The sequence below is a fragment of the Orbicella faveolata genome, unplaced genomic scaffold, assembly GCF_042242905.1.
Source record: "Orbicella faveolata isolate gen_17 unplaced genomic scaffold, um_ofav_v1 contig_24, whole genome shotgun sequence".
In the NCBI taxonomy this organism is placed as follows: Eukaryota; Metazoa; Cnidaria; class Anthozoa; order Scleractinia; family Merulinidae; genus Orbicella; species Orbicella faveolata.
The window spans coordinates 24580856-24595588 of record NW_028301552.1 but is presented as its reverse complement, the minus strand read 5'-3'; the positions used below and the strand labels follow the sequence as shown (position 1 = coordinate 24595588).

Sequence of the window (14733 nt, the reverse complement as noted above, 5' to 3'; positions counted from 1 at the left end):
AAACAAAGTGCATGTATGAATTTCCCGGAGTCCCAGAGTGAAATGTTCTGTTTTGGTGTCTTGTTTGTCAATTTTCGTGTAGCAAAAGTGAAAGAAACAACAAACATCTTGACATCTGTAGAGCAATATCTTTGAAATATATACCAACAAAGAAAGGTTTTGTGACGAAAGTGTGACCTTTCTATGTCAACTTGTTTGTTTTGAGTGTTATGCAAATTCAAAGTGTCACAAAAAGCTGAATCTGATCAGACTCCCTTTGCCATTTGAATGACTGAGATTTTTTTGAAAGGGATTTCAGCAGCCATTCAAATGGCTGAACATTTTTCCACACAGATAACCTCTGCCGTTTGAATGGATGAAGATATTTTTAAACAGATAGCAACAATCATTCAAGGGGCTGCCTTTTTTCGAATGGATAACCTCAGCCATTCGAATGGATAGCAGTAGCTGTTTGAGCGGCTGAATATAATTCTGAACAGATAACCCCAGCTGTTCAAATGGCATCTGATCAATCTTGAATAAATCACAAACGGAACGGATGAGAAACTGCAAGTGAACGGTTTTTAGCCGTTCGAACGGATACCTGTTAGGGTACATTTTTGTGTGAGACGTCACATATATCAAATCATATCAATATAGTACAATATCATGCTATATCATATCAATATAGTACAATATCATATAGTACATTACATGTATTTGTACCAACTCCGTGACCTTGGCATTTTAACCTTTTCCATTTGGCCGAAAAACAGATTTGATACATATTTTTTATTTAATGATTTACCAAGTATTTACAACAGAGCAGTCTACCACACCTCATTTGAAATTAAGCAATCTGATTGGTAAGCTATTTTCATCCATTTTACAATATGCATCTTGCACAAAGTAGATGACAAATCAATGTCATCCATCCAGGACTTCTGGGAAAGTTAAATGGTTTTTACCTATTACATGATTCATGGTATATGATATTCCAGGACTTAAGATATGATAAATATGTAAAGTATAAGCTACTGTCAAATCATTTCATTTAAGTTAATAGACATTTGACAGACACCACTGCTTGTTGTATTCAGTTCTTTGTATGATCAAGTTTCAGGTTAATAAATGAGGGATTGCATAAGTCTTCTCATATTAAAAAAATCTGTTATAGTTTTTAATAACAAGATTCTACTTTTTCACATTGAGTTTGTTTAATCTGAAACAACAAACAGTAAATTGTACTGCATATGAAATTATCTCTTGGGTAGAGATTTACAGTTAGTTGTACCCATTAGAGTTCGTATAACAACTTCAAGCGCCTTATCTGCAACTATAATTTTATGTGTAATTTGTAGGTTATCGTCTATAAACAATCATTAGGTAATATTATATATACATAATTATTTAGCCATGTAGTATTTTTACCTTATACTTTTACCTTTCCTCGGAGATATTAGCTAAGTCTAGCTACTCTGTAAATTCGAAATTAAATAGAAGTGTATGTATGACTGTCTCTGTCTGTCTGACTGTCTGTATGCATGTATGTATAAAGAAGGTGCATATTACAGGCAGTTTTCTATTGAGAGTAATTATAAGGGGCATTTTGTTGGTTCCAAGGGAACTGTCCCAAACGGCAAGGTACATGTATCAATCAGAATAGGCTCAATTGTAGCTCGAAGATGTGATTCCAAATTAGTGTTTGTAGGACAAATGCTGAAAGCAATATGTTCTTATTTTCTTATTTTTCTTCCTTCTCTCTTTCAGTGTTGAATCATCTCCTGCACTTCAAACATCTTCTATGTTGGACTGTTTGGCGACAATCCAAGCCATAATCTCTTTTCTTCAGAAATCCAGTACTGAACAAAGACTGTGCAACCTGTTTGACCAAATGGAGTTGTGTTGCATTCAAATGCAAAGTAGTGATGATAAAAATGGCTGTGTTATTGCTTGCCAAGCTGTTCATAAAACTGTAAAATCATGGAAGGAATTGATTAAGGAGATATTTGTGGATCTTTGTGGTGTGCTGTTTGATGGTATGTGCCATTTATTGTTGCTTAAATGTTGGTGTTTGATTAACAATAGAAAACATCAAAATCCACCAGGCCTCAGTATAAGCAATTGCAATCCTAACTATAGCGATTCAAGAAGGAGATTGTTTGGTATTTCAGTACCAAACCAGAAGTGTGGAGAAAGGGAATTGGCAAAGATGAGCGAAAGTGCTGTTGACCAATTCTGTTTCACTTACATTATGGAGTATTCCATTTCAAATTTTCACTAAATACCAGAAAATCAGACTCTGTTAAGTGCTTAAAAACTCATTTATTGAAAATGATCTTTGCAGCGCAGCAACATTTAGACCATTTTAAGACTTAGCCACTATATCTATATTTAATTTTTAATGTAATTGTAATTTAGCTATTTGCGTCTCTCTCGTAATGTTAGGTTTTTAAAATTTATATTGTATGTTTGTATTCATAGTATTGTTATCTCTTAGAATTTCATCATAGCTTTCAATGTTTTCATTAGGTTTGTAATTTTATTTTGCGAGGGCACCCTTTGGCTATTAAAAGTGTTAACCCTCTTTAATTGAAGTCTTTATTATTATTATTATTATTGTTGTTAATATTATTATTATTATTATTATTATTACCATTACCATTACTATTACTGTTACTGTTGTTATTATTATTATTATTATTATTATTATTAAGAGAAACCATAAAGACTTACCCTTATAAATAGTTTCGATATCTTATCATATTGTATTATATTTTTAGGTTTATTTTGTATATTTGTAATTTTAACGAGTTGTAAAGTATGTCGCAATTAAGCCACTTCGGGGGCTGCAATGATTTTACTTAATACAGCTAGCTATCCATCAATCAGTCCACTATCCATCAACTAGTGGTACATGTAATTAGGAATTGTACAGATTTTATTGAATCAGCCATCCATCCATCCATCCGTCCATCCAAGTGCCCCTATGAAAAAATTCTTCGATATCCTTTTTTTTACATTTTCGTACACAATATGTCTTTCCTAGATATCTTACCAAATTTAAATCTATTACGAAAATTAGTACTCATGTTTTTTGGACCTTTATTTTCAAGAATGTAGGACTGCCATTAATTAGTCCTTGTTCCAAGTCTTGGTTGAGAATTGGAAATGTAGTTTTGAGAAAATGATGTCAGTTACTCCAATTCTCAACCAGACTTGGAACATGGAAAATTAATGGTGGCCGTAAATTCTTAGAAATAAAGGTCTAAAAATGCGAGTTATAATTAATGTTTGTAATGGCAAGATATCTAGGAAATACCTATTGCCTACGAAAATGTAAAAAATGGATATAGAGAATTTAATCATAGGGGTACTTTAAGGAGATTATCGATTCAGGGATGAACATTTTCTAAACTTGGTCAGTGGTTGCTTGTTATAAAAAATTTAATTGTAGATTTTATTTTTGTCTGCAAGATCACTTTATCTCAGATTGTCGAACTACAGCTGGAATGGGTATTCTTGTTGTCATCAAAGTTATGTGCCCAGCTGAAAATGTTGTGTCAACAGTAGGTAGTTTTTTGTCTCTTTATCAAATAAGAAAAATTTAGTGATAAAGAATACAATTATGCCAAGAAATTGTGGTGAGTCTCAAGTCAAGGTTTGGACAATGTGGCAATCTCATATTTTGTTTTATTGTACAGAATAGTTCTTTATGTAAAGAGAAGAATTGATCAATGAAAGTATTTCACTTCAAGTGAAAGGCTCAGTGGAAAAAGGTTGTTAGGTATTTTGATCAAAAGTTAACTTTGTCAAAAACGCTCCAAATTTTGCATGCGGTTTTGTCTAGGTGTGTTTAACAATGTCCTGTATTTTTTTCGCTTGAAGTTTGCTTCATTTTTGAGACTTTACGTATGCAAAAAACTTGCATTTAATGTCACATCAGCGCGCTACCACAAAGATGTTGAGTTAAAATGCAGCAAAATGTTGATTTCACACAATGCATAAGCTCAAAAAACAGCAGGTCAAAAACAGTTGAAGTGTCGATTGTGTAGTTCCAGAAAACATCCATACCCCCACCACAGAGGGAATTTCATGTAAGCCCCCCCTCCTGGGAATTTCCAATTTTTGAACACAAAAATAACCCTCTCAACCCTTCTGGAATTTCCACAAGTATTATGTACACCCCCCATACCCTCTGGAAAAAATAGTTTTGGCAAGAAAGTGTGGTAAACACTCTAAACTCTCAGCTGTCTGTATTGCATTGCATGTCACTGCTGTTTATTTTGAATCGATCGTAACATCTGAAGATACACACAAAGAAAACACAGAGCAATTTATTTTCAAATGTTTAAAAAAAGTGGAAAGGTAACTTGTCAAATTACCTTCCTATACAACTAAGTCCCTTTGTAAATGTGGTACAATTTTGGTTGATGGACTGATAAGATGAATGGAGACTGTTCACAGCCTCTCTATTTATGCACACAAAAGAAAAAGCGAGAGAAGCGAGCGCAAAGCACGTAGTGGTGGGGGGTGGGGTTTGCAAGTGAAGCTAGCAAGAAGAATAGAGAGGCTGTAGACATCTTTGGTAGAAAGTGGACTTATTAGGCTCCTCCCCCTGTTATCACCTTGTTACTAACAGCTCCACCCCTTGAACAATTAATGAAATCGGACCAATAAAATTTGAGCAGTAAATTTCTGGTTTAATTGATTACAAGTATCAGTTTGCAAACAACATCACATATGTGTGTTTGTGTGTAAAGAATGTTGTCTCAGACGACTTCTTCAACTCCAAGAAAAGCTGCTAAAAGGGGGAGAAAGCCGAAATCAAGTGCTCCTTCCGATTTTTGTAGGATATGCGCTAGCTCTTTTGCTATTTGCTTGGGGAATCTTGGCGAGACGTCTTACTTATCTGCGGGGAATATATTCTGAAGGTGTTACACGGTGTGGCACTCACCAACTACAATGAGCAAGACACAATTGTTAGCGGAGAATCTTTATTCTATAACATATTTTGGAATTTTGTATCCAAAAAGTCCTCTGTTGTCTTCCGAAAACAAGCTTGTATTTCGCTTCGCCAATCAGCAGAAGCACGTCCTCCTTTGTCTCCTTTGTTGACAAAGTGATGGAAGGAATCCTAAGCTCTTTCATCTCTTCTGATTTTTATCAGCATTCGCACATTTGCATTTCTTTTGCCGTTGTGTAGAGTTGATATATCAGACTTTCCTCAAAGCTGGTCAGCAGAATTGCAACAATGTCTTCTGACCGAAGAAGATGAACAGCAGCCCCTGTCTGTTCATCCTTGAGCTAAGAAACACTGAAATTTCTCTTAACAGGATTCTATTTTAATCATGGCACGAATCATGGCACGTGTCAGTGATGACAACTGCTTCAAGCTGCAAAATGCACCTGGACACAATCAAGATCAGCCGCTGTCAATGGGAATTTTCCATTTGTGGAAAAACTGGGAATTCACTTGTTTCCAAAGATGTCTACAGCCCCTCTATTTTTTTCTCAGTCCCCACCCCCTACCCCATCAAGTCTTCCATTTGGTGCTGGCATCCAGTTCTCTTGCGATTCTATCTATGAGTACAATCAAATAAAAATACGAGAAAATAGAGGGCTGTGAACAGTCTAGATGAATGAGGATGAAATGGACTGCATACTTTTGTCGTGAGCACCATTACTGACACACTCGCGACGAAAGCCAATCTATAGCAAACTTACATACAAATGGACAGAGATAAGCATAAATAAGAAATTCTCAAGTTTGCAAAATCATGACATCATTTCTACGTTTATAAAGAAACTAATTTTCACGAAAGAAATTGACTGCCACTTGACAGCTTCCAAGACCAACAAACTTGGCTGGTCACCAGTGCTCTTCAGTCTACAGGGTGACTCCATGTAGACTAGTAACAGGTAATGGTGGCCATTTCCATGAAACAGCACATTTTTCGCACTTGTTAGCTTCTAAAGTGCTTTTTGAAGAAAGAAAATTTATTTCAAATATAATGCGATTTAAATACAAGTATTCAAGCTTCTGTTTTTGCCTGTGAAAGATCTACGTAGTTGGTAAGAAAGGATTTTTGAACAGCTAGATCGATGCTTTTAATCCATATTGAGTTAAAGGACATCTGGAAACTAAATTGATCATCCAGCCCCCTCCCCTCTGGAATTTCCTGGGTCTTTGACTCCCCCCCACCCCTCCAGAATTTCCAATTCTCTCGGTGGTAGGGATATGGATATTTTCTGGAACCACACATTTAACGTTAACGCATGATGGTAAGGACATTGATTTCACTTAGAAAACAGCAAAATGCTAATTTCATGCAACATGTAAGCTCAAAAATAGGTCTGCAATGGGCACTGGTGGGCTTATGCTCAGTTTTATTCCATTCAGTTGGAAAATGAAGCCTTGGAGCCAACTGGCTCATAACTGTCAGAGGTTATCCCGGTTTCGGTAGCGTGAAGCAGCTAGGAGTATTCCAACTCCCCCTTGACGGGATGCTAGTCCATCACAGGTCACTCCCCCACTATTTGTTAGGTTTCCTCAACAATTTGCCGGTACTCAATTGTACTCCGGGGTGGAGAGAGGCACTGTGAGAGTTAAGTATCCTGCCCAAGAACACAACACAGTGTCCCTGGCCAGGGCTTGAACCTGGACTGCTCGATCTGGGGAAGAGAGCACTAACCATGAGGCCACCACGCCTCCACCATTCAGTTGGAGTTTGTTTTTAAAATTCAGTACCTGGAAGTTGAATTGCTATAAGTGAGAAGGCAATCACTGCAAGGGTAAAGGTGTTACTTTGAAACTAGAGACATTTTACTTGTGGTAGATGAGAATTCCCCAAGAAACTTGTGGCCCCGTGGTTGTATCCTGGAAGTAAAACCAAACAAGAGGGATGGGCTTGTGAGGAGAGTTGTGCGGAAAACCAAGTCCGTAGTCCTGGAACGTCCCATCAACAAGATCATTCTTCTAGAGGTTGCTAGACTCCAGGAGAGCAGCTAGACATTGTTGATCGTGATCTCCTTGACCAAGAAGTTTGCTTGTAATGCCACACAGCAGTTGTTTCTTTATTGAGTTGATTGTGACAAACCATTTCAAATGGACTTAGTGATAATTTATTATCCAGTGACAATATATTATCCAGTTTTTCTGTTTGAATCACTCAACTAAGTTCAAGGGTCAACCAAAAGGAAATTATGGCCACGAATTTGAGTGAGGAATCAACCATTCATGATCGCGAGAAGCGACCTACATGTAACGTGATCCAGGAAACTAAGAAATTCAACATGAAAATTTGCTTTGGTTTGTAAAATTTCATAATTCAGGCTCAGGCTGAGGCAATGCTAAGTTCTGTGTGTTATTTTTTAAATTTACTGTCAATGAACTCAGACCACAGGGAACCCAAACAACAAAATCATTTACATTCATGTCAACTACAATTGAAGCTCTCCTTGTGACCACTCTTGCAAGCAACCAGGTCTATTTACGACCACCTTTGTGAAACCCTGTTTGAACTGTGACTTAAACTTTACAATAAAAAGCTCTCGTAAGCAACCGTTCCAGAAAGTAACCGCAGGCACTCTTGGGATAACTGTACTCTTCCTTTGTTTTAAGCTTTTGTCTTTTACATATAAATCAACACTTTAAATAAAGTGCACACTGTGCCAATTGTTCTTTGATAAAGATCTTGTACAGTGCAGTGTAGTATAGTCTTTGTGAAAGCTCAAGGTTTCTTTATGAATTATTAATGAGTTTCTGAAGCTTTCGTTAGTGACCATCCTCTATTGTTTAGCATGTGGCCACTTACAAGAACTTATTCTGATCTTGTAAGCAACCAGCTCTAGTTATGAACACTTTTTCAAATTTCTGAGGCGGTCATTTATGAGAGCTTCTACTGTAAATATACTGTTATTCACTAGGCCGGTTAACTAGCTGAGCATTCTTTCTAGGTGTTTGTTTACAGACCAACATTCTCTCTAGTTAAATGTGACTTCTGTCTTCACGAGGAAATTTAACCCAGAAGTTTACCCACTAACCAGTTGATTCGAATTCCAAAACAGCGCAACTTTCAAAACTGGCTGAGAGAGGAAGCGCTTTTAATGACTTTGCTAACCAATTCTGGTTTGAAACCCTTTTGCACAGAAATATCATTGAAAAATGGTGGAAAGAGAACTTCAGAATACCTAGACGTACATTCGAATATATTGTCTGATTGAGTGGCTGGTCTGGATTTGGCTTACTTTTTGTCATGAAAGCAAGTGTTGAAAATGTGATCGAATGAGATTGATGCAATCTGGACACCACGGGTGCAAGATACCCTGCGACCGCAAGTGGATATATCTATCATCTTGGCCTTGGTTACCAACCTAAGCCATGCTGAAGGGTTTGAGATCACTGCAACACCGCAAGTTGGGATTTTATTCACTGCAGCACTGCTTGAACAAGAACAAGCTTAAATTTTGGGCTGTAAGCAATTTTAAAGCTCCTATTAGATTTGCATTCATGAAAATCTTCTCACTCAAAGAAGAAGCCACTAGGAAAAACCAAGTGTTTTTTTGCATATGTAATATCTTGAAAATGAAGCAAACTTCAGTAGGAAAAAATGCAGGACATTGTTAAACACACCTAAACAAAATGGCATGTAAAATTTGGAGCATTTTTGACACAGTTCGCTTTTGATCAAAATACCTAACACCCTTTTTCACTGAGCCTTCAAATGGTTAGACACATTATACTGCAAGGTTAGTGCAAGAAGAGTAGAATGTTGCTCTCTGTATTTGTATTTTACTTCAGATTGAGACTAACTCTGCACACATGGGTCTTAAATAATCTTTTGGCTCAGTGGCCTTGGTTAACTTGAAACTGGATTGCTAAGGTGTTAATGTGTCTGTATTACCTACAGGGTTTTTACGGTTTTGATATGGGATAGGCTGGGTATTGCATTTTGTTCTTACTTTACAGTGGTAGCCTAAACAATGCATCAACATGATGAGCTAGTTCTGCTCATTTTTGTTCTTGTTGCTATCATAGTTTGTATAACCTCCCAAATATCTTCAACATATGACTTTCCCATAAAGCTGTGGGAGAAAAAAACTTTTGAGGCAAGATTTGTGGAGTGACATTGTGACCCTACTTGAACTGGCCGTCTTCTCTGCTAAGACATTCAGCTTATATGGTTATAACTACAGTGGGAAATTTAAAGCTTGATTTTAGGGGAACAAAATGTCAAAGTCAATAGGTAAAGTTGAGACTATTGTATGCTGAAAGGATCCTGCAAAAATATAAAACCCTGTAGGGGATACACATAAAATGGTTGGTGTAAATTTCACTTTTTATAATCAACAGGTTGGACAGCTGCTTTTCCCCTCACACACTGAATATGGAAACAAAGCTTTCTCCATCTTAAATGACCCACAGATATTTTCTATTTTTCAAAATGATAAAGGTAGGCATTTGCTAATCTAAAGGATAAGAATATGAAAAAAATTCCCAGTGTAGTTTGTCAATTGACAGTCACATTCAGTTGCTTGGTTGATTGTCAAATGTTATGTGGTCGCTCTTATAAGTGAAATAAAACTTCTTTTTGCCAGGCATAAAAAATGTATTAAGGTGGCTGAACACAATTTCCGCTTGCGTTCTTGCCTCTGCAATTCAGCATGCGCACAAGGATTACACAACCCAAACTTGGAATTGATAGAATGATCATTTTATTTACTCAGTGCCTGTGCTATCTGTGCTATTTTTCTTTATAAATGACACAGTGTATTGATGATTTACATCTTTATCTAGAAAGGTATGTTAGGAAAAGTAACCATGCAAAGAACCCAGCGATTCTTGGGTTTTTCTTTGTTACTGATAGAACCGAGTCAAATGTAGGGCATGCATAAGTAGTTCAAAAATTGAGGCTGAATGCTCTGAATAGCTTTTTTGGAAACACACCTATTTGTCGAGTACCACTTGTTAGAATTTCACAAAATTTGGCAAAAAATACTTTAAAAAAATTAATATGTAAATGGAGCTATCAAAAAAAATTCAAATATAACAGAGGAAACTCTAGATATTCCAGTTATCCTTCAACAATGGATAATTAAAAGTCTCTCTATTAAACTATTTTTAAAATAGTGTTAACATGTGAGAATTGTTACAGTCTTGTTGCATGCAAATGATGAAGAAAATTCAATGACTAGATTTTCTGCAAATGAATAAAACCTCTAAAGGAATAAACTCTTTAAAGGTCTGTTCATATTTCTTGCATTCAGAAACTGGAACATTTTACACAAACATAAATGGTTTGGATTTAATTCTTTTTTCGTAAACTGCACGTAAGGGTAATGTGACAAGGAAACTTCTCAAACTCTGTACATAGACTTCATGGCATCTTATAAAACTAATACAGTTTTTCATGTGTTTGGTTGTTTCAAGTCTCAAGTTAGGTAACCCTGTTCACTTTCAATAATGTCTTCTTGTTTAAATGGGTTTTGAAATCGATATTAATTTGAGGTGGTTTCATGGAATATCAAACTGAAAAAAACTATGATCATTGCTGCATGGCAACAAAATAAGACCATGCTATTGCATGACGATGTTATAATTAAATTGGTTTTTGTTGTAAAGTGAGTTGGAAAAGTTATCCAGAATCAACTCCAATCTGCTGTTTACTATTAGCTACTTTTACAGACTCCATGATGTTAAGCTGTCTGGCTGGGAGTAGTTCTATATAGTTCCAATAAGCAAAGCCACTGATCAACTGTTAAAACCAAGCCTTGATAAATGTTCTGTAAGCTTGATATTACAGTTCCTACGGTGAAACAAATTCTAATTTTTATGTCGCTGTACATCATAACCAAACAAACTTGTTGGATTAACCTTACCATATCTGTCAAGAGTCTACTGAGTGCTGCTACCTCTGGAGGCTTTTAATTCACAAAAAAAATAACTCCTGCACGCTTTGCATGCCTGTATGTTTTTGCTGAGCCCCAAAATGAAATTCTAGTCGTGTGTTTTCCTTCCTGTTAAGCATGGTTACACTGTAATAGAGGGGAATGGTTATGAAACCTGACAAAGTTCTTTGTTGTATGTTTTTGTTCACTATTTTGGCCTTGACCACGCACAAAACACAATGGTTGTTTACTCTGTACTGAGGAACTAATCAATAGAAACATGTTGGTTACGTAATTCATGCGTAATTTATGAGCCCAAAACAAAAGATTGTGCAGGGTCGTGGACCTTCCAACATAAATTTTGGCATTTTTGTGTGCTCCTTTGAGGTCTACTGGGCTTCATAACCAGTCCTCTCTATTAACTATGTAAGTAGATGTTTTATTTTTTTCCTTTGTCACTTGTTTAGTTTCACAGGAAGGTTCTAACTAAAAGTCAAAGTTATGTACAAAGTGAAAAGGCTGGACACGTGCACAGAGTAGTTTATGTTGTAACTGATCTTTGTGAATTATTTAAATTGAGACTATAATATGAATTATTCTTTTAGTCTTTTTATTTGATAGTCTCGATTAATGAACTGGACCATTTTGTTGTAGATGTGATAACAGTGATTCTTAAAGATTTGCGGTGTTTACATTTTTTGTCATCATTGTTAATTCCATTTTTTATCAGGAAGTGCCAGTTTTTCCCGTTTATGTCTTTGCCGTGGAGTCTTGGCCATGATTCCTGTACAGTTTTTAGTTCAATCCTCTGAGGTACCAGTTCACTTAAAAGTTTACTTGAATAATTTCTGGTATTCTGGGTTATGCTTACTAATAGATTTTAAAATTTTATATAGCTTTAGAAGTGCCAAGAGCAGTTTGCTGCAAGGGCTGACTAAGGGTCTGCAAGACAGGGATAAAAAAAATCTATTTTCCCAAACTTTCCTAGAATAAAGGCCTGGGTAAACTAGAACCAAAATCATAATTTTTCTGTTTAGAATGTGATATACTTGAAGATGTTTTTGTATTTTGTTCTTGGCAGCAGCCTAAATTGACCTGAAAATCAGGAATTTTCCAGAAGCTCTGTTAATAATTATATTGGAAGCATTTTAGAAAGGAATAACCTATAGCAAGAAATCTATATTGGAAGCATTTTAGAAAGGAATAACCTATAGCAAGAAATCTAAAGTTCTTATTTTCTTTGGTTAGTAGGAATGTAAAATTTAAATGAAAGTTGATCTCAACAGAAATTTTAAATTTATGCTCAGTGACAGAACTGACCACAACCTAACTTGAACTTAATTCAGGGCTCAAAAATGTACTTTGGCCTGTGGCTTCACTCAGGGAAACTATGCTCTGGGGAAGGAAAATCATTTGATTGAAAAGTGACATTGGTCGAAAAAAATTAGGGTAAATAAAATGGTGAATTCTGAGATCATTTTCCAAACATGTCACATGAGTAATCTATTTTTTATTCTTTTTCTTACAACCTCCAAATAAACAATATGCTACTTACAATGTTTACAATACTTACAATGTTTACGATTCAATAGGAACCGATCATTTCTGCATTAACAGTAGCAAACTTGTAGCCCCTCTTAAATGTTTACGCAGATGGAACCTTTTGTGGTTAGCAGCGGTCATACATGCATATTAGAGCTGTGTGCTAATTTTATAGGTCTGAAAATTGGGTATCAATTTTCCCCCTCTGGGGAGGGTGTTTTGGAGTTGTAAGTCATCTTGTATCTTACTCTTTCATGTAAGAGATCAGTGCAAAATGATATACTGTCATTGAAACGTCACCCAGCTTCTTTTGAGAGTTGGGTTAGCCATTATATCAATACCTCCAATTTTGCTTCTAGTAAGCATTCTCAGTAGTGGTGATACTTGCACAGTAGCCGAGTATCTTCGTCCCAGTTGGTATGGTATTTTTTTAGCGTATTACTGATATGTACCTTTTATGTTATATTAGTAACAGAACAAAGTATGTTTAAAGCAATCACAATGTTTGTAACAATTAATAACATTCCCGACAAGTTGATTACTGTCAAAAAATGATATTGAGGTACAGAAGTGCAAAGCCTTACTAGTTTTAGGCAAAAGTTTTCACAAGTAATTGAAAGTTGAACTTGCGTACAGACTTGCCTTGAGAAGGTGAACAGACTTTTGAGTTTATTTGTTAGTGTATGTTAATTAGTATTTTTAAAGGCTGTTAAAACAAGCCAGGTTCGTACCACGCAAGGTCGCACTTATCTCACAAAGTGTAGGCTTTTTTCGTTGACTTTTGTTGCACACACATTACAGAATAGCTAGGGTGCCAAAATTGCAGCTGAACAGAGAGTGGTAAAGGCTAAGGGTTCTTGGGTCACAGAGGACACTTGTGTCAAAGAAATCATAGAGTACTCCCCCCCCCCCCCAACCACACACACACACACACACATACACCCAGATCTCTTGATGTTCATGTTTGTCTACCTGGTGGGGAAATTTACAAGTATTCAAGTAATACGAGCTTATGGACCTTTTTCATTGCATTTCACTCAAGGCTATTGGTAAGGTTTCTTATGAGACAGCACTTCTTTTCCAATGTAGAACCGCTTGTCTCTCTATATATTTTGCATGTAAAGTACATCAAAATAAGTAGCCTCATTTGCAAACATTTTCAACGTACGGATGGGAATCCCTCTGTGATAGAGGGCCAGACTGTCAACATCAAGAATTTGCGAACAGGACTTTGGGCGTGATGCTCAACGAGTTTGCCTTTGAATTCTAAAGTTCTCTGAAGAGTCTCTTGGCCAAGACGAAATGCCGCATCAGACTAGCCACGAACATTTCACAAGTATTTGACAATTGTTTGCTTTTGTATAAATTTAACTCGTGAACGTACGGTTGGGAATCCTTCTGCGATAGAGGGCCAGACTGTCAACATCAAGAATTTGCGAACGGGACTTCGGGTGTGATGCTCAACGAGTTTGCCTTTGAATTCTAAAGGTCTCTGAAGAGTCTCTTGGCCGAGAAAAAACGCTGCGTCAGACTAGCCACGAACATTTCACAAGTATTTGACAATTGTTTGCTTTTGTATAAATTTAACTCATGAATGTACGGTTGGGAATCCTTCTGCGATAGAGGGCCAGACTGTCAAGATCAAGAATTTGCGAACGGGACTTTGCGCATGATGCTCAACGAGTTTGCCTTTGAATTCTAAAGGTCTCTGAAGAGTCTCTTGGCCAAGACGAAATGCCACATCAGACTAGCCACGAACATTTCACAAGTATTCAACAATTGTTTGCTTTTGTATAAATTTAACTCGTGAATGTACGGTTGGGAATCCTTCTGCGATAGAGGGCCAGACTGTCAACATCAAGAATTTGCGAACGGGACTTTGGGTGTGATGCTCAATGAGTTTGCCTTTGAATTCTAACGGTCTCTGAAGAGTCTCTTGGCCGAGACGAAATGCCACGTCAGACTAGCCACGAACATTTCACAAGTATTTGACAATTGTTTGCTTTTGTATAAATTTAACTCGTGAACGTACGGTTGGGAATCCTTCTGCGATAGAGGGCCAGACTGTCAACATCAAGAATTTGCGAACGGGACTTTGGGCGTGATGCTCAACGAGTTTGCCTTTGAATTCTAAAGGTCTCTGAAGAGTCTCTTGGCCGAGATGAAACACCGTGTCAGACTAGCCACGAACATTTCACAAGTATTTTCAGTGTTGATCCAAAAAATCTGTTCACCCATAAATATGTGCTCCTACAAGCTCACAGAGGGGTTTCTTTCCCTTTGTTATCTTTTCAATCAGGAAGCAAAAGTGTAAACACAAGA

At 36.7% G+C, this 14733-nt stretch overlaps 1 protein-coding gene across 2 annotated transcripts in view; it reads left to right on the top strand.

Annotated features, from left to right (window-relative positions):
• LOC110054340 (tRNA (32-2'-O)-methyltransferase regulator THADA-like) overlaps positions 1 to 14733 on the top strand; it is a 653734-nt gene that overhangs the window by 96343 nt on the left and 542658 nt on the right. Inside the window, exons 8-11 of one of the 2 annotated variants that reach the window (XM_089292979.1) lie at positions 1750 to 2018; positions 3457 to 3548; positions 9335 to 9434; positions 11600 to 11682. In XM_089292979.1, coding sequence (XP_089149105.1) covers positions 1750 to 2018; positions 3457 to 3548; positions 9335 to 9434; positions 11600 to 11682 — 544 coding nt within the window. Of the gene's footprint in view, positions 1 to 1749; positions 2019 to 3456; positions 3549 to 9334; positions 9435 to 11599; positions 11683 to 14733 lie in introns of those variants that run through there. The other variant, XM_089292980.1, reaches the window with a different exon arrangement.